The following is a 20,994-nucleotide window of genomic DNA, read 5'->3' as shown; positions in this document are numbered from 1 at the left end:
ATTGTGAGGTGTGAAGGGTACCAGAGCAACCAAATTTAGAGGAGAGCACAATCACTAGGGGTCCTGGTTACCATGATCACAGCGAAAAGTCTAAACTCACTGATACAGGTAAAAAGTGGGGGTGAGCATGCCAGAAAGACTTTCCTACAGTAGTGCTTCTCAAAGAACCTGCTTTGGGAGAATGCCATTTCTTCAGGCGGTTCCTTCACAAACAATAGTGATGAATTCCTCACATCTAGGCTATGGGCCTCACATGGACACCCGCCAGATCCAGGGCACGTGGTCAGTGAGTCAATATACCACTTCAACCTTCTGGAACTATGCGCAGTCTATTTAGCGCTAAAAGCGTTTCATCCATCCTTCAAACCAACTCCCTGCTTTTACAAGCAGACAATAAGACTTCCATGTAGTATCTCAATAAGCTGGGAGGAACGAGGTCCACTTTCGCACTAAGCCCAGACAATATGGAAATGGCTCATAGCCAGGAATCTAACTATCATTGCTACGTATCCTATAGGTTTGCAGAATGCACTTGCTGACTCAACAGGATTCTGCAAGAAACAATGAGTGGGTTTTGCACAACTACGTCATTTACAACTTAGTTCATCTGAGGGGCACACCTTCCATCAACCTGTTCGCCACCACAGAAACCAAAAGATGGCAAAGCTTCACCTTCTGGTATTACCAACCAGACACGCTGGGGAATGCCCTGTGAATTGACTGATCCAGCCAATTTCTTTAGGGTTTTCCACTGATTGCCCTAATACCAGCAGTTCTCATGAAGCTGTCCTGCTGAAGAGCCAAGATGATCCTAATAGCTCCAGAGTAGCCAGGTCAATGGTTGTTCACAGACCTCCTTCACAGGTCCTCCTTTCCATGCCGCGGCTGCCATGCAGGACAGATCTCCTGATTGAGTTCCAAGGACAGATACTACACTTCAATCTCTTCTCCTTGAATTTGTCAGCACGACTCCTGAGATATTACAGAATGGACCCTTGAATTTGCCAATGGAATGCATGGGCTTCCTGAAAGAGACTAAGCGGCTTGCCATCCGTTCTTCATATTCCTTCAAGTGGAAGAGATAGTGCATTTGGTGTTTCTCCAAGAATGTGAAACCCACTTCTTGCCAGGAGACAGTCATACTGCCTTACTTGCTCCATCTGGCAAAATCTGTCTTGCAGTTTTTCCTCTATAAAGGTTCACCTGGCAGCACTTAGTGCCCACAGAAAATGTCCTTCACAAACTTTTTTTCAAAATCCCAGTCATCAAGTATTTTCCAGAAGGCTTGAAAAAGGGGTTTCCTCCCATTAGGCGTCCCTCACCTCCCTGGGAGCTTAATATTATACTCTTGTCTAATGTATGATCCTTTTGAATCTATTCACAAAGCATCCATGCAACAACTCTCCTTAAAAGCAGCTTTCCTTGTAGCTATAACATTTGCTTGCAGGGTCAGATAAGTCCAGACTCTCTGATCTCACAAACCATATACATGCAGTCTTCCACTCCAACAAAGTGGTTATGAGAAATGTATTACCAAGGTTTATTTTCAGATTTTAACGTTCATCAGACCATATCTCTTCCAACCCTTTTCTAGAATCCCTTTACTCCAGTGGAAAGATTTCTCCATTCCCTGGATGTAAGAAGAGTTTTAAAATTCTACTTTGACAAAATTCGTAGATCGAACCAGCTGTTTATCAACTATGGTCTGGCCCATACATGTTTGGCCTCTTAACAGTCCATCTCTTTAAACAATCCACCTCTTTGGATTGTTTATTGCATCCATTTACGTTATCAAAAGGCTGACAAAAAAACACTACCAGCTAAGCCTAAAGCACACTTTTCCACTCGGGGTAAAGCAGCTACAACTGCTTTGTTAAAAAAAATATATATATAACTATGCATCCCTATCCCAGAGATTTGCAAAGCAGCCACCTGGAGATCTACCCACCCATTCACCAAGCACTACTGCTTGAGTTGAGATGCCAAAGCAAATACTCAAGTTGAACAGGCCTCCCTTAGGAATCTGTTTTCTTGAAAGGGCATTGTTTCTTGTCCACTCCACTACCTCAGGCAGGGATGAGCTTGCTTTTCCATTCAGTGCTTATGACTATAAATGGAAATCCCCTACGAGAGAAGTAATAGTTTCTTTCTTGTAACTCCAGGTTCGATGGCATATGTTGCTGCAGATACACATGTTGAGCACAGTCCGCTGCCTGGTGTTGGGCTCGGAGTATTACAAGTTGTTTTTCTTCTAAGAAGTCTTTTTTGGTCACAGGACCGAAGGACTCCTCCCTCTTCGGCTCCATTGCGCATGGGCGTCGACTCCATCTTAGATTGTTTTTTTCCGCTGTCGGGTTCGGACGTATTCCTTTTCGCTCCGTGTTTCGGTTCGGAAAGTTAGTCAGAATCTCGGAAGAAAGCGTCGGTATTGTTCCGTTCGGTATCGGGATAGTTAGGTACATCGACACCGATCATCGGAAGACTTTGGGGTAGCTTCGATCCCCCATCGGGGCCTGGTCGGCCCGACCGCGTGCGACATCGAAGCCGATGGAACGGACCCCGTTCCGTTTCTGCCCAAAATGTCACAGTAAGTATCCTTATACAGATCAGCACTTGGTCTGTAACTTGTGCTTGTCCCCCGAGCACAAGGAGGATACCTGTGAGGCCTGTCGAGCCTTCCGGTCCAGAAAAACACTCCGGGACCGAAGAGCCAGGCATCTACAAATGGCGTCCACGCCGACAAAACAACGTTTCGACGACGAAGAGGAAACATTCTCGGTTCCGGACTCAGAATCCGGAGACTCCGACGTCGAACAACAACAACAAACAGTGAGTAAGACGTCGAAAATAAAAACCATCGAAAAAACAAAAGCCCAGGGGACGCCACTGCCAACAGGCCATGGCTCGACCCATAAAACCGGCGAGCCGTCGTAGGCGCCGAAAAAGGGCACGCCCATAGCGAAGACACCCGACTCCGGTCGAGGGACCGCCATGGAGCAACCTCGGAGCCGAGATAGCGGCTCCGAGAAGCAAAAACAAGATGCCGGCACCGAAAAACATCGGCACCGAGACACACTGCCGAAAGCCACAAAAATTCAGTCGGTACCGAAGCCGAAAAAAGATTCACTCTCGGCGCCGAAAAGTTCCACACCTCCTTCCTACACAGAGGAATAAGTGGCCAGATGCACAGATTTGGACAAGAGCTCCAAAGTGTAGAATCAGACTACACACAAAAGAGACTGTACATCCAACAAGACACAGGGAAGATATCAACCCTTCCCCCAATAATGAGAAAAAGAAGGATCGGATTTCTCAAGGATGACGCACAACCACAAGCCAAAGTGGTTAAAAAAGTCACGCCTCCGCCCTCTCCACCACAACAGGCATCGCGGGCACAAACACCGCCACAAATGCACTCACCAGCGCAAACTACTATAAGTCAAGATAATCAGGATCAAGACGCTTGGGACCTATACGACACCCCAGTGCCGGACAATGATCCCGATTCATACCCCACAAAGCCGTCACCGCCAGAGGACAGTACCTCATACTCGCAACTGGTGGCTAGGGCAGCAGAATTCCACAATGTCCAACTGCATTCCGATCCTATAGAGGATGATTTTTTATTTAACACCCTCTCGGCTACACATAGCCAATATCAATGTCTCCCAATGCTACCAGGGATGTTACGGCACGCAAGACAAATTTTTGAAGAGCCCGTAAAATCAAGAGCCATCACCCCAAGGGTGGATAAGAAATACAAACCACCACCCACAGACCCAGTGTTTATTACTTCGCAGTTACCACCTGACTCCGTAGTAGTAGGGGCAGCTCGCAAAAGAGCAAATTCCCATACATCTGGCGACGCCCCACCTCCGGACAAAGAAAGCCGAAAATTTGATGCGGCAGGAAAAAGAGTCGCATCACAGGCAGCCAACCAATGGCGCATCGCAAATTCTCAAGCGCTGCTAGCCCGATATGACCGCGCACACTGGGATGAGATGCAACTTCTCATAGACCATCTTCCCCAGGAATACCAAAAAAGGGCGCAGCAAATAGTTGAAGAGGGACAAACGATCTCAAACAATCAAATCCGCTCTTCAATGGACGCAGCCGATACTGCAGCAAGAACAGTCAACACTGCTGTCACCATAAGGAGACACGCTTGGCTCCGCACTTCAGGGTTCAAACCTGAAATCCAGCAGGCTGTCCTTAATATGCCCTTCAATGAAAAAGAACTTTTTGGCCCTGAAGTGGACACAGCCATTGAAAAACTTAAAAAGGACACAGACACGGCCAAAGCCATGGGCGCACTCTACTCCCCGCAGAGCAGAGGCTCTTTTAGAAAAACTCAATTTAGAGGGGGGTTTCGTGGCCAACCCACAGACACCACCAGCCAACAAACAAGAACCACACCATATCGGGGTTCATTCCAAAGGGGAGGTTTCAGGGGATATAGAGGGGGTCAATTCCCAAGGAGTAGGGGAAGTTTCCAGACTCCAAAAACACCTCCACCTAAACAGTGACTTTCAAGTCACACAACCCCTTCACTCAACACCAGTGGGGGGAAGACTAAGCCAATTCTACCAATCTTGGCAGCAGATTACAACAGACAATTGGGTACTAGCAATAATCCAACATGGCTATTGCATAGAATTCCACAAATTCCCACCAAACATCCCTCCAAAAACACGCAAAATGTCACCACAACATTTAGAACTTTTAGGACTAGAAGTTCAAGCACTACTGCAAAAGGATGCAATAGAGTTAGTACCAGTACAACAAAAAAACACAGGAGTTTACTCCCTGTACTTTCTAATTCCAAAAAAAGACAAAACATTAAGACCAATATTAGATCTCAGGACACTAAATACCTACATCATATCGGACCACTTTCACATGGTCACACTACAAGACATCATTCCACTGCTCAAACAGCAAGATTACATGACCACATTAGACCTAAAAGATGCCTACTTTCATATACCGATACATCCTTCTCACAGAAAGTACCTAAGGTTCGTATTCAAAGGAATACATTACCAATTCAAGGTGTTGCCATTCGGAATAACAACTGCACCAAGAGTATTCACAAAATGTCTAGCAGTAGTAGCAGCACATATCAGGAGACAACAAATACATGTGTTTCCTTACCTAGACGATTGGCTAATCAAGACCAACACAGTAAGAAAGTGCACAAACAACACCACATATGTCATACAAACCCTTCACAAACTGGGTTTCTCCATCAACTATACAAAGTCACACCTCGAACCGTGTCAGACACAACAATATCTAGGGGCAACCATCAACACATCAAAAGGAATTGCCACTCCAAGTCCACAAAGAGTTCAAGCATTCCACAAGGTAATAAGTGCTATGTTTCCAAACCAAAATATACAAGCAAAATTTGTGCTAAAACTTCTAGGCATGATGTCATCATGCATAGCCATTGTCCCAAACGCAAGACTACACATGCAACCCTTACAACAGTGCCTAGCATCACAATGGTCACAAGCACAGGGTCAACTTCTAGATCTGGTGTTGGTAGACCGCCAAACATACCTCTCGCTTCTATGGTGGAACAGCAACAATTTAAACAAAGGGCGGACATTTCAGGACCCAGTGCCTCAATACGTTATAACAGATGCTTCCATGACAGGGTGGGGAGCACACCTCAATCACCACAGCATTCAAGGACAATGGGACGTACACCAAACAAAATTTCATATAAATTACCTAGAACTCTTAGCAGTATTTCTAGCGTTAAAAGCCTTTCAACCCATAATAACACACAAATACATTCTTGTCAAAACAGACAACATGACAACAATGTATTATTTAAACAAACAAGGAGGAACACACTCAACACAATTGTGTCTCCTAACACAAAAAATATGGCAGTGGGCGATTCACAACCACATTCGCCTAATAGCACAATTTATTCCAGGGATCCAAAACCAACTAGCAGACAACCTTTCGCGAGATCACCAACAAGTCCACGAATGGGAAATTCACCCCCAAGTTCTGAACACTTACTTTCAAATTTGGGGAACACCCCAGATAGATTTGTTCGCAACAAAAGAAAACGCAAAATGCCAAAACTTTGCATCCAGGTACCCACACCGCGAATCACAAGGCAATGCTCTATGGATGAGTTGGTCAGGGATATTTGCATACGCTTTTCCCCCTCTCCCTCTCCTTCCATATCTAGTAAACAAATTGAGTCAAAACCAACTCAAACTCATACTGATAGCACCCACATGGGCAAGACAACCTTGGTATACAACTCTACTAGACCTTTCACTAGTACCGCTTGTCAAACTACCCAACAGACCAGATCTGTTAACACAACACAAACAACAGATCAGGCATCCAAACCCAGCATCATTGAATCTAGCAATTTGGCTCCTGAAATCCTAGAATTCGGACACTTAGACCTCACACAAGAATGTATGGAGGTCATAAAACAAGCTAGAAAAGCTTCCACTAGACACTGCTATGCATCTAAGTGGAAAAGATTTGTTTGCTACTGCCATACCAATCAAATCCAACCATTGCATGCCTCTACAAAGGACATAGTGGGATACTTACTACATTTGCAAAAAGCAAACCTCGCTTTTTCATCTATAAAAATACACCTCGCAGCAATATCTGCTTACCTACAAACTACTCATTCATCGTCTCTATTTAGAATACCAGTTATTAAAGCATTCATGGAAGGGCTAAAAAGAATTATACCACCAAGAACACCACCAGTTCCTTCATGGAACCTTAACATCGTCTTAACAAGACTCATGGGTCCACCTTTTGAACCCATGCATTCCTGTGAAATGCAATATTTAACGTGGAAAGTTGCATTTCTCATTGCAATCACATCCCTCAGAAGAGTAAGTGAAATACAGGCATTTACCATACAAGAACCATTTATTTAAATACACAAAAATAAAATAGTTCTAAGAACAAATCCAACATTTCTACCAAAAGTAATCTCACCATTCCATTTAAATCAAACAGTAGAATTACCAGTGTTCTTCCCACAGCCAGATTCCGTGGCTGAAAGGGCACTACATACATTAGACATCAAAAGAGCACTAATGTACTACATTGACAGAACAAAGCTAATCAGGAAAACAAAACAACTGTTCATAGCTTTTCAAAAACCACACATAGGAAATCCAATCTCTAAACAAGGCATTGCTAGATGGATAGTCAGATGTATTCAAACATGCTATCTTAAAGCCAAGAGAGAATTGCCTATTACACCAAAGGCACACTCAACCAGAAAGAAAGGTGCTACAATGGCCTTTCTAGGAAACATTCCTATGAGCTAATTATGTAAGGCTGCAACCTGGTCTACGCCTCATACATTTACTAAACACTACTGTGTAGATGTACTAAATGCACAACAAGCTACAGTGGGCCAAGCTGTACTAAGAACATTATTCCAAACTACTTCAACTCCTACAGGCTAAACCACCGCTTTTAGGGGAGGTAACTGCTTTATAGTCTATGCTCAACATGTGTATCTGCAGCAACATATGCCATCGAACTGAAAATGTCACTTACCCAGTGTACATCTGTTCGTGGCATTAGTCGCTGCAGATTCACATGTGCCCTCCCGCCTCCCCGGGAAGCCTGTAGCCGTTTAGAAGTAAATCTTGAATCTTAAACATTTGTACATTTGTAAATAATTATTATAAACTTTTTATGTACATACGTATTCACTCCATTGCATGGGCACTATTTATAGCAAACAACTCCAGCCTCACCCTCTGCGGGGAAAACAATCTAAGATGGAGTCGACGCCCATGCGCAATGGAGCCGAAGAGGGAGGAGTCCTTCGGTCCCGTGACCAAAAAAGACTTCTTCGAAGAAAAACAACTTGTAATACTCCGAGCCCAACACCAGGCAGCGGACTGTGCTCAACATGTGAATCTGCAGCGACTAATGCCACGAACAGATGTACACTGGGTAAGTGACATTTTCATTCTCTCGTAGGGGCATTTCAGTAATAGTCATAAGCAACCCTCCCTGGTGGATTCGACAAAGTTAATCCGTAGTCTCTTGTCATCACACACATCGCCTCAAAAAACAACTGAAGCAATCTCACCTGCTCAACATGATGGAATACTGGTGGTCTCTTGCTTCTAAGACACAAACTCTATCTTGACTCATATAATGGCATTCTGTGGGGCTACACTGTCCTAGGTTGCTTATTCTGTTAATCCAAAAGTGTTTTTGAAAGGCATTTATGCGATTTTACTAAAACATCAAATTATACATAGATGTAATATCTTTGTCACTTTTTAAAAAAAAAATAAAGATGGAGTTGAGATCATTGTAGCCTATCCCTATAGGCTGCATAATTTTCTCTTGCAAGGGATTATGCAGGCCTTTCTGCAAGAAAGGCCAATATCTCCACTTAAGAGGATATATTATGAAGAAGTACTCTGGGGTCCTGACACGTGAGTGGGACTGTTCAGTGCTTATGACTATAATGGAACTTCCCCTACGAGAGACTGGGAGTTACAGGTAAACTATTCTTTGCACGGACCTTTACGGTTAATGAATCTACAGATTCGGAACCAAATTTACCTAAGGTATTTTTAACTTTTTTAATGCATTGGTGAGATGTGATCACTTGGTATAGTGAATTGTCAAAGTAAAGCACCCCAATAAAGCAGACTCTTGTTTTTGCTCATTAGGTACACACGTTTTACGAAGCTGTTGGATACATGATCGGTGCGCAGACAGACCAAACTGTGCAAGAACATTTGATTGAAAAATATATGCTACTACCCAATCAAGTGTGGGACAGTATTATTCAGCAAGCAACCAAGGTAAGAATTCTGCTTTATATATTTTTATTTATTTATTTAATTACTGCTAAGAAGTAACAGGAACTGCTGTTAAATATTAAGAGTTTGATTTGAATATAGCAGAGCACGTCTTAATTATGGTGATTCTGTAACTGGCTCTCACAATTTGAGGATTTTTTCTGAAGCATCTTCTACTTTCTGGAGGCATGGTTAGTGCTTCCTTTAATGCCACCTCATCAGCATCCATTACTGATAAAGAGGAGACAAAATTTAAACCATGCACTTGGAGAGATGCATTCAGGCAAGGATGAACATCCCCCAACCTCTCCTGATATGTGATTTGACCTGGGGGAGCAGACTCTGCTACATTGCATCAATACCTTTCTGAAGGATACTTCTAACCGCATATTCTTTAATTTGTTGTAGGAAGTTGGCTCTGTATGTGCTATTTCAAAGTAAGGAATAGCATGCACAGAGTCCAAGGGTTCCCCTTAGAGGTAAGATAGTGGCAAAAAGAGATAATACTAATGCTCTATTTTGTGGTAGTGTGGTCGAGCAGTAGGCTTATCCACGGAGTAGTGTTAAGCATTTGTTGTACATACACATAGACAATAAATGAGGTACACACACTCAGAGACAAATCCAGCCAATAGGTTTTTGTATAGAAAAATATCTTTTCTTAGTTTATTTTAAGAACCACAGGTTCAAATTTTACATGTAATATCTCATTCGAAAGGTATTGCAGGTAAGTACTTTAGGAACTTCAAATCATCAAAATTGCATGTATACTTTTCGAGTTATTCACAAATAGCTGTTTTAAAAGTGGACACTTAGTGCAATTTTCACAGTTCCTAGGGGAGGTAAGTATTTGTTAGGTTAACCAGGTAAGTAAGACACTTACAGGGCTTAGTTCGTGGTCCAAGGTAGCCCACCGTTGGGGGTTCAGAGCAACCCCAAAGTCACCACACCAGCAGCTCAGGGCCGGTCAGGTGCAGAGTTAAAAGTGGTGCCCAAAACGCATAGGCTAGAATGGAGAGAAGGGGGTGCCCCGGTTCCGGTCTGCTTGCAGGTAAGTACCCGCGTCTTCGGAGGGCAGACCAGGGGGGTTTTGTAGGGCACCGGGGGGGACACAAGTCCACACAGAAATTTCACCCTCAGCGGCGCGGGGGCGGCCGGGTGCAGTGTAGAAACAAACGTCGGGTTCGCAATGTTAGTCTATGAGAGATCTCGGGATCTCTTCAGCGCTTCAGGCAGGCAAGGGGGGGATTCCTCGGGGAAACCTCCACTTGGGCAAGGGAGAGGGACTCCTGGGGGTCACTTCTCCAGTGAAAGTCAGGTCCTGGGGGCTGCGGGTGCAGGGTCTCTCCCAGGCGTCGGGACTTTAGGTTCAAAGAGTCGCGGTCAGGGGAAGCCTCGGGATTCCCTCTGCAGGCGGCGCTGTGGGGGCTCAGGGGGGACAGGTTTTGGTACTCACAGTATCAGAGTAGTCCTGGGGTCCCTCCTGAGGTGTTGGATCGCCACCAGCCGAGTCGGGGTCGCCGGGTGCAGTGTTGCAAGTCTCACGCTTCTTGCGGGGAGCTTGCAGGGTTCTTTAAAGCTGCTGGAAACAGAGTCGCAGCTTTTCTTGGAGCAGGTCCGCTGTCCTCGGGAGTTTCTTGTCTTTTCGAAGCAGGGGCAGTCCTCAGAGGATGTCGAGGTCGCTGGTCCCTTTGGAAGGCGTCGCTGGAGCAGGATCTTTGGAAGGCAGGAGACAGGCCGGTGAGTTTCTGGAGCCAAGGCAGTTGTCGTCTTCTGGTCTTCCGCTGCAGGGGTTTTCAGCTGGGCAGTCCTTCTTCTTGTTGCAGGAATCTAATTTTCTAGGGTTCAGGGTAGCCCTTAAATACTAAATTTAAGGGCGTGTTTAGGTCTGGGGGGTTAGTAGCCAATGGCTACTAGCCCTGAGGGTGGGTACACCCTCTTTGTGCCTCCTCCCAAGGGGAGGGGGTCACGATCCTAACCCTATTGGGGGAATCCTCCATCTGCAAGATGGAGGATTTCTAAAAGTTAGAGTCACTTCAGCTCAGGACACCTTAGGGGCTGTCCTGACTGGCCAGTGACTCCTCCTTGTTTTTCTCATTATTTTCTCCGGCCTTGCCGCCAAAAGTGGGGCTTGGCCGGAGGGGGCGGGCAACTCCACTAGCTGGAGTGTCCTGCTGGGTTGGCACAAAGGAGGTGAGCCTTTGAGGCTCACCGCCAGGTGTGACAATTCCTGCCTGGGGGAGGTGTTAGCATCTCCACCCAGTGCAGGCTTTGTTACTGGCCTCAGAGTGACAAAGGCACTCTCCCCATGGGGCCAGCAACATGTCTCGGTTTGTGGCAGGCTGCTAAAACTAGTCAGCCTACACAGATAGTCGGTTAAGTTTCAGGGGGCACCTCTAAGGTGCCCTCTGGGGTGTATTTGACAATAAAATGTACACTGGCATCAGTGTGCATTTATTGTGCTGAGAAGTTTGATACCAAACTTCCCAGTTTTCAGTGTAGCCATTATGGTGCTGTGGAGTTCGTGTTTGACAAACTCCCAGACCATATACTCTTATGGCTACCCTGCACTTACAATGTCTAAGGCTTTGTTTAGACACTGTAGGGGTACCATGCTCATGCACTGGTACCCTCACCTATGGTATAGTGCACCCTGCCTTAGGGCTGTAAGGCCTGCTAGAGGGGTGTCTTACCTATACTGCATAGGCAGTGAGAGGCTGGCATGGCACCCTGAGGGGAGTGCCATGTCGACTTACTCGTTTTGTCCTCACTAGCACACACAAGCTGGCAAGCAGGGTGTCTGTGCTGAGTGAGAGGTCTCCAGGGTGGCATAAGACATGCTGCAGCCCTTAGAGACCTTCCTTGGCATCAGGGCCCTTGGTACTAGAAGTACCAGTTACAAGGGACTTATCTGGGTGCCAGGGTCTGCCAATTGTGGATACAAAAGTACAGGTTAGGGAAAGAACACTGGTGCTGGGGCCTGGTTAGCAGGCCTCAGCACACTTTCAATTGTAAACATAGCATCAGCAAAGGCAAAAAGTCAGGGGGCAACCATGCCAAGGAGGCATTTCCTTACATTTGTCAATATCAACAGGTGCCAGACTGAATCCCGAAAACACAAAAGCAATGCTCCTGTGCTCTGATAGGTGGCACAGTGAGAGACTGCATAAACTCTACCCCTCTGGAAGTGACATTGAACCATGACTGCCACCCATACACATTGATGTTGGTTAATATCCTTCCATGCCTTCAGATTTGGCTCTGTAATGCCTCCTTTTTTGTTCGTCACTCTGAAGAGACTTGTTTCCTTGAATTTTTCCTGTGTGCAATGTAAAATGTCATCCCAAAAGACAGCAAGGTATAAACCTTTGAGGGGCTGTCTCAAACAGATGTCTGACATGACTCCAAGGTCTACGATGAATGTGCTCATATGAATCTGAACGCCATCCGTCGATGTGTAGTTCTCTGTTGAAACACGGAACGACTCAAATCCAGCCTCCCTCTCCTCTTGCCACGGTTACATCCTCTCCTCCTCCCCCCCCCCCCCCCCCCCCCCCCCCCAAAAAAAAACACACAGGCACTTTTTGCCTGATGTCAATGCTAACTTGACTAAGTGTGTTGGGATCCTGCTAACCAGGCCCCAGAACCAGTGTTCTTTCCCTAAACTGTACTATTGTTTCCACATTTGGCCACCCTCTGGCACACAGCTAAGTCCCTTGTAAATGATACCAGTGGTACCAAGGGCTCTGTGACCAGGGAGGATATTTTAGGGCTGCAGCATGTATTGTGCCACCCTAGGGACCCCTCGCCAAACACATGCACACTGCCATTGCAGATTGTGTGCGCTGTGGGAAGAAAGATAGTCAACATGGTACTCCTTTCAGGGGGTACCTCACCCCTCTAGCATCTTGACTGCCATAAGGCAGGCTACACTATACCACTGGTGAGGGGATAGTTTCATGAGCGATATGCCAATACAGTGTCTATGTCCATTCTTAGACATTGTAAGTGCAGTGTCGCCATATTAAGTACATGGGCTGGCAGTTTGTCATTACGAACTCCACAGCTCCATGATGTCTTCACTGAAGACTGGGTAGTTTGGTATCAAACCTCTCAGCACTATATGCCTACACTGATGCCAGTGTTGGATGTATTGTAAAATGCACCCTCAGCCCATCTTAGAGATGCCCCCTACTTTTTATCTAGCCTTTTAGTGCAGGGTTCACCAGTCTGTGTCTGCCTGCAGCTAACACACTACAGGGTTTACTTCTTAAGCGTTTTAGAGCAGGATAGGGTTTCTGTTCTAACAGGGGTAGAGCAGGACAGGGTGGTTGTCCTAAATTCTCTAAAGGAGGACAGGCTTGCTGTCCTAAGTTGTCAGGGGTAGAGCAGTGTTGTGGCCCCAAAGTTTCCTTGGAAGGGCAGGAGGGCTTAATCAAGTTTTCTAAGATAGGGCAGGTTTGCTGTTATATCTTAGGCTCCTTCCAGAGGGATTTGCCCCGGGAGCTCAGCTGTGGTAGCTTTTGGCTCCTGTGGTACAGGTACCACCCTGGGGGTGGTTTTCTCCACAGTGGGATTCTCAGTGGGACGGTGGACAGGCGGTAATTTTATATCCTTCCTGTCTGTGTTTTTAGAAGTGTCCTCTGCCATAATTCCAGACTCCAGGCCCCCTTCCCTACTTTGCCATTTAGCCTTTTTTTTAGGTTAAAGTGAGCAAATGCTTGGGAATGCTCTACATAGTCAAGGAACTCTACTTCAGCCCGATCTGAGATCTCCAGGTCATTACCTAGGAGGCACTCAACAGGTAGGTTAGAGGAGACTACCACCTGTTTAGGGCCAGTAACTCCACCCCAGCAAAAGTCTACCACAGCTAAGGGGAGGCACGGAGTCAAGTTATTCACATCAGTGACCTGGTATTTGTGAGCAGGTAGGTGTTATTCAGGTGACACTAACTTTTCAGTTACTATGGCAACACTTGCACCTGTGTCCCTGTAGGCCTCAGTCTCAACACAATTTACCAGGATGTGCTGCTTGTACTTATTCTTGTTAAGGGGGCAAGCAGCTAGGGTGGCAACGCCAGTGCTACCTTGAGAGACAAACGCTGACTTGGGGGTTTCTATACCTACCTCAGTTCCCCCTACAGACCTAAAGGTGAACCCAACTACACGTTTTGGTTGATTACTGCTGCCACTGTTGCTACTACTAGGGGTGCTAGGGTTTCTAGTGGTAGTGAGGGTAGTAGTAGTGGTAGCAGGTTTGGTGCTATTTTTAGGGTGTGTTCTCACCTGCCCTGGGGCCTGTTTGCCTACATATGTAACAGCAAGGTTTCTTGTTTTTAGAGGGAGTAAAAAAAGGACTTTTACCCACACCCAGGGCCTGAGGAGGAATCTTTTTGTTTCTCTAACCTCCACCTCCCCTTGCCCCACCCCATGTACTGATACTTACCTGTATCCTTATTTTTGCTGTTGCCCCCTGTGTGAGCTTTTATGCTCACCCTATTTCTGACCCATTTGTCTGCCTTCCTTCCCCAGTTCTTGGGGAGAGGTCAGATCTGAGCCAACTAAGTACTGGTGCAACAAATCAGACAGTTATTTAAAATATGCTCTCTCAAAATCAGATTGTACAGCCCCTGATAACAGACTTTGCTGCCATGTAACCAGCCATCCAATGCTTTAACAGAGCAGTCCACAAAATCAACCCAATCCTGAGAGGCCTCTTTTCTGGTCTCCCTGAACTTAATCCTATCTTGTTCAGTGGTGAGACCAAATCCATCTAAGAGTGCAGATTTCAAAACTGTGTAGTTAGCATATTCCTCTCTGACGGTGAGGAGTCTATCTCTCCCTTTGTCAGAGAAAGAGAACAAAGGATAGCAGCCCACTGTCTGAGGGACCCTTTGTACTTTACAGGCCCTCTCCAGAGCAGTGAACCACTTGTAAATAACATCCTCCACCTTGTAGGGGGGACAATTTTGGGAAACTTGCCCTGGGGATGAACAGTGGGTCTCCTCCAATACCTAGGAGATGTGACAGTGGGCAGAGGTGGATCGATTTCTACCCTTCGACACCCTCTCCCCTCTTTACACCGCTTACAATGCTACTTACAGGACTTTCGGTGTACCTAGAGTTTCTCTGACCTGCACGAGAGGGGGGCAGGGGGATTGCGGTGTGTTGTCAGTCTACTTTATCTTCCTCCTCCCCAGGCTGCCACATGTTCCTGCTCATCCTGGAGGAGTAGGCCTAGAAGCATAGTCTTGTTGGGATTTCTCCCAGTCATAAGCTTTCTCTCAGCACACATCTTCCCTTAGCTCTTAGAAAGTCAGGTTCTCATAGGGAGAATCCATGGCCCGAGATGTGTGCTCTGCTGAAGACATGTCAGCTAGCTAGAGTTGTGTACAATCCCTTACTACTGTCTCCCAAAAGAAGTTTGGAGCAAAGGCTATGCCTACACCCCTAGCTTACCCAAATCCAAGAGATCGCTTCCCTGATAGTAGGTAGTGTGTACCCCTAACTAGTACGTGGTCTTTCCTATGGAAAGCATCAAGTGACAGAGTGGTAAGACAATTGCAAGTGCTTATCCCACCGCTGCACCACCAGTGTAGGAAGCTGGTCTGGTGTGTGGTAGGTACTTAAACCTTATTCCAGGTATCCCCTATTAGTGTAGTATCAAACTTCTCAGAATAATAAACCCACACTGATGCCAGCGTTGGATGTATTACCAAATGCACACAGAGGGCATCTTAGAAGATGCCCCCTGTAATTTACCCAATCCTTCAGTGCAGCACTGACTGGTCAGAGCCAGCCTGCCACTGAGATGAGTTTCTGCCCCCCTGGGGTGAGAGCCTTCGTGCTGAGGACAGAAACAAAGCCTGCACTGGGTGGAGGTGCTTTGCACCTCCCCCTGCAGGAACTGGACCACCTGGTGGTGAGCCTCAAAGACTCATGCCTTTTGTTGCAGCACCCTAGGGCATTCCAGCTAGTGGAGATGCCCTCCCCTCTAGACACAGCCCCCACTTTTGGCAGCAAGTCCAGAGGAGATGAGAAAAACAAGGCGTCACCTACCAGTCAGGACAGCCCCTAAGGTGCCCTGAGCTGAGGTGACCCCTGCCTTTAGAAATCCTCCATCTTGGTTTTGGAGGATTCCCCCAATAGGATTAGGGATGTGCCCCCCCTCCCCTCGGGGATGAGGCACAAAGAGGGTGTAGCCACCCTCCAGACCTAAACACCCCCTTAAATTTAGTATTTAGGGGCACCCTAGAACCCAGGAAATCAGATTCCTGCAACCTGAACGAAGGACTGCTGGCCTACAAGCCTGCAGAGACGACTGAAGACAACTGCTTTGGCCCCAGTCCTACCGGCCCGTCTCTTGACTCGAAAACCTGCAATCAGTGACTCATCCAACAGGGACCCAGCAACCTCTGAAGCCTCAGAGGACTGCCCTAAATCCCAGGACCAAGAAACTCTCGTGAGCAGCAGCCCTGCTCAACAACAAGCAACAAACTTGCAACTTTTCTACAAATTCAAAGACCTCACTCTTCCTGCTGGAAGCGTGAGACTTCACACTCTGCACCCGACACCCCTGGTTCGAGATCCAGAGAACTAACACCACAGGGAAGACTCCTTGCGACTGTGACCCCGTGAATAGCCTGAGATGACCCCCCTGGACTCCAACAGCGACGCCTGCAGAGATTCCAGAGGCTCCCTCTGACCGCAACTGCCTGTAACAAGGGACTTGACGCCTGGACCAAGCACTGCACCCACATTCCCAGGACCTGAAGAAACCGAACCTCAGTGCAGGAGTGACCCCCAGGGGACCCTCTACCTAGCCCAGGTTGTGGCTGGCCAGAAAAGCCCCCCCTGTGCCTGCCTGCACCACTAGAGTGACCCCCAGGTCCCTCCATTGAAACCTATTCAAAACCCCATGCCTGCTTTGCACACTGCACCCTGCCGCCCCTGTGCTGCTGAGGGTGTCGTTTGTGTGCGTACTTGTGTCCCCCTAGTGCTCTACAAAACCCCCCTGGTCTGCCCCCCGAGGACGCGGATGCTTACCTGCTAGCAGACTGGAACCAGAGCACCCCTGTTCTCCATAGGCGCCTATGTGTTTTGGGCACCTCTTTGAACTCTGCAACTGACATGCCCTGAGCTGCTGGTGTGGTAACTTTGGGGTTGCCTTGAACCCCCAATGGTGGGCTGCCTATGCCCAGGACCTGAGACTTGTAAGTGTCTTACTTACCTCACAATCTAACCTTTACTTACCTCCCCCACGGTGTCCACTTTTAAAATAGCTTATTGCCGTTTTAACAAAACCTGTATGTTATTGCTCTAATTCAAAGTTCCTAACTTAGCTGTGTGGAATATCTTGCATTTTATGTATTTACTTCAAATCTTGAACTTGTGGTTCTAAAAATAACTAAGAAAATATATGTTCGATGGCATATGTTGCTGCAGATACACATGTTTTGCACAGTCCGCTGCCTGGTGTTGGGCTCGGAGTATTACAAGTTGTTTTTCTTCGAAGAAGTCTTTTTTGGTCACGGGACCGAAGGACTCCTCCCTCTTCGGCTCCATTGCGCATGGGCGTCGACTCCATCTTAGATTGTTTTTTTCCGCTGTCTGGTTCGGACGTATTCCTTTTCGCTCCGTGTTTCGGTTCGGAAAGTTAGTCAGAATCTCGGAAGAAAGCGTCGGTATTGTTCCGTTCGGTATCGGGATAGTTAAGTACATCGACACCGATCATCGGAAGACTTTGGGGTAGCTTTGATTCCCCCATCGGGGCCTGGTCGGCACGACCGCGTGCGACATCGAAGCCGATGGAACGGACCCCGTTTCGTTTCTGCCCAAAATGTCACAGTAAGTATCCTTATACAGATCAGCACTTGGTCTGTAACTTGTGCTTGTCCCCCGAGCACAAGGAGGATACCTGTGAGGCCTGTCGAGCCTTCCGGTCCAGAAAAACACTCCGGGACCGAAGAGCCAGGCGTCTACAAATGGCGTCCACGCCAACAAAACAACGTTTCGACGACGAAGAGGAAACATTCTTGGTTCCGGAATCAGAATCCGGAGACTCCGACGTCGAACAACAGCAACAAACAGTGAGTAAGACGTCGAAAATTAAAACCATCGAGAAGACAAAAGCCCAGGGGACGCCACTGCCAACAGGCCATGGCTCAACCCATAAAACCGGCGACCCGTCGAAGGCGCCGAAAAAGGGCACGCCCATAGCGAAGACACCCGACTCCGGTCGAGGGACCGCCATGGAGCAACCTCGGAGCCGAGATAGCGGCTCCGAGAGGCAAAAACAAGATGCCGGCACCGAAAAACATCGGCACCGAGACACACTGCCGAAAGCCACAAAAATTCTGTCGGTGCCGAAGCCGAAAAAAGATTCTCTCTCGGCGCCGAAAAGTTCCACACCTTCATCCTACACAGAGGAACAGGGAATAAGTGGCCAGATGCACAGATTTGGACAAGAGCTCCAAAGTGTAGAATCAGACTACACACAAAAGAGACTGTACATCCAGCAAGACACAGGGAAGATATCAACCCTTCCCCCAATAATGAGGAAAAGAAGGATCGGACTTCTCAAGGATGACGCACAACCACAAGCCAAAGTGGTTAAAAAAGTCACACCTCCGCCCTCTCCACCACAACAGGCATCGCCGGCACAAACACCGCCACAAATGCACTCACCAGCGCAAACTACCATAAGTCAAGATAATCAGGATCAAGACGCTTGGGACCTATATGACACCCCAGTGCCGGACAATTATCCTGATTCATACCCCACAAAGCCGTCACCGCCAGAGGACAGTACCTCATACTCGCAACTGGTGGCTAGGGCTGCAGAATTCCACAATGTCCAACTGCATTCCGATCCTATAGAGGATGATTTTTTATTTAACACCCTCTCGGCTACACATAGCCAATATCAATGTCTCCCAATGCTACCAGGGATGTTACGGCACGCAAAACAAATTTTTAAGAGCCCGTAAAATCAAGAGCCATCACCCCAAGGGTGGATAAGAAATACAAACCACCACCCACAGACCCAGTGTTTATTACTTCGCAGTTACCACCTGACTCCGTAGTAGTAGGGGCAGCTCGCAAAAGAGCAAATTCCCATACATCTGGCGACGCCCCACCTCCGGACAAAGAAAGCAGAAAATTTGATGCGGCAGGAAAAAGAGTAGCATCACAGGCAGCCAACCAGTGGCGCATCGCAAATTCTCAAGCGCTGCTGGCCAGATATGACTGCGCACACTGGGATGAGATGCAACTTCTCGTAGACCATCTTCCCCAGGAATACCAAAAAAGGGCGCAGCAAATAGTTGAAGAGGGACAAACGATCTCAAACAATCAAATCCGCTCTTCACTGGACGCAGCCGATACTGCAGCGAGAACAGTCAACACTGCTGTCACCATAAGGAGACACGCTTGGCTCCGCACTTCAGGCTTCAAACCTGAAATCCAGCAGGCTGTCCTTAATATGCCCTTCAACGAGAAACAACTTTTTGGCCCTGAAGTGGACACAGCCATTGAAAAACTTAAAAAGGACACAGACACGGCCAAAGCCATGGGCGCACTCTACTCCCCGCAGAGCAGAGGCTCTTTTAGAAAAACTCCATTTAGAGGGGGGTTTCGTGGCCAACCCACAGACACCACCAGCCAACAAACAAGAACCACACCATATCAGGGTTCATTCCAAAGGGGAGGTTTCAGGGGATATAGAGGGGGTCAATTCCCAAGGAGTAGGGGAAGATTCCAGACTCCAAAAACACCTCCACCTAAACAGTGACTTTCAAGTCACACAAACCCCTTCACTCAACACCAGTGGGGGGAAGACTAAGCCAATTCTACCAATCTTGGCAGCAGATTACAACAGACAATTGGGTATTAGCAATAGTCCAACATGGCTATTGCATAGAATTCCACAAATTCCCACCAAACATCCCTCCAAAAACACGCAAAATGTCACCACAACATTTAGAACTTTTAGGACTAGAAGTTCAAGCACTACTGCAAAAGGATGCAATAGAGTTAGTACCAGTACAACAAAAAAACACAGGAGTTTACTCCCTGTACTTTCTAATTCCAAAAAAAGACAAAACATTAAGACCAATATTAGATCTCAGGACACTAAATACCTACATCATATCGGACCACTTTCACATGGTCACACTACAAGACATCATTCCACTGCTCAAACAGCAAGATTACATGACCACATTAGACCTAAAAGATGCGTACTTTCATATACCGATACACCCTTCTCACAGAAAGTACCTAAGGTTCGTATTCAAAGGAATACATTACCAATTCAAAGTGTTGCCATTCGGAATAACAACTGCACCAAGAGTGTTCACAAAATGTCTAGCAGTAGTAGCAGCACATATCAGGAGACAACAGATACATGTGTTTCCTTACCTGGACGATTGGCTAATCAAGACCAACACAGTAAAAAAGTGCACAAACGACACCACATATGTCATACAAACCCTTCACAAACTGGGTTCTCCATCAACTATACAAAATCACACCTCGAACCGTGTCAGACACAACAATATCTAGGAGCAACCATCAACACATCAAAGGGAATTGCCACTCCAAGTCCACAAAGAGTGCGAGCATTCCACAAGGTAATAAGTGCTATGTTTCCAAACCAAAACATACAAGCAAAATTTGTGCTAAAACTTCTAGGCATGATGTCATCATGCATAGCCATTGTCCCAAACGCAAGACTACACATGCGACCCTTACAACAGTGCCTAGCATCACAATGGTCACAGGCACAGGGTCAACTTCAAGATCTGGTGTTGGTAGACCGCCAAACATACCTCTCGCTTCTATGGTGGAACAGCAACAATTTAAACAAAGGGTGGACATTTCAGGACCCAGTGCCTCAATACGTTATAACAGATGCTTCCATGACAGGGTGGGGAGCACACCTCAATCACCACAGCATTCAAGGACAATGGGATGTACACCAAACAAAAATTCATATCAATTACCTAGAACTGTTAGCAGTATTTCTAGCGTTAAAAGCCTTTCAACCCATAATAACACACAAATACATTCTTGTCAAAACAGACAACATGACAACAATGTATTACTTAAACAAACAAGGAGGAACACACTCAACACAATTGTGCCTCCTAACA

General features: G+C 46.8%; 1 protein-coding gene across 2 annotated transcripts in view; it reads left to right on the top strand.

The window, feature by feature from the left end:
• XPO1 (exportin 1) overlaps positions 1–20,994 on the top strand; it is a 717,353-nt gene that overhangs the window by 569,535 nt on the left and 126,824 nt on the right. For both annotated transcript variants that reach the window (XM_069234402.1, XM_069234401.1), the window contains exon 17: positions 8,709–8,843. In XM_069234402.1, coding sequence (XP_069090503.1) covers positions 8,709–8,843 — 135 coding nt within the window. The remainder of the gene's footprint in view (positions 1–8,708; positions 8,844–20,994) is intronic.

This window comes from Pleurodeles waltl, chromosome 5 (assembly GCF_031143425.1).
Source record: "Pleurodeles waltl isolate 20211129_DDA chromosome 5, aPleWal1.hap1.20221129, whole genome shotgun sequence".
Lineage (NCBI taxonomy): Eukaryota > Metazoa > Chordata > Amphibia > Caudata > Salamandridae > Pleurodeles > Pleurodeles waltl.
This window is presented reverse-complemented; position numbering and strand designations above follow the sequence as displayed.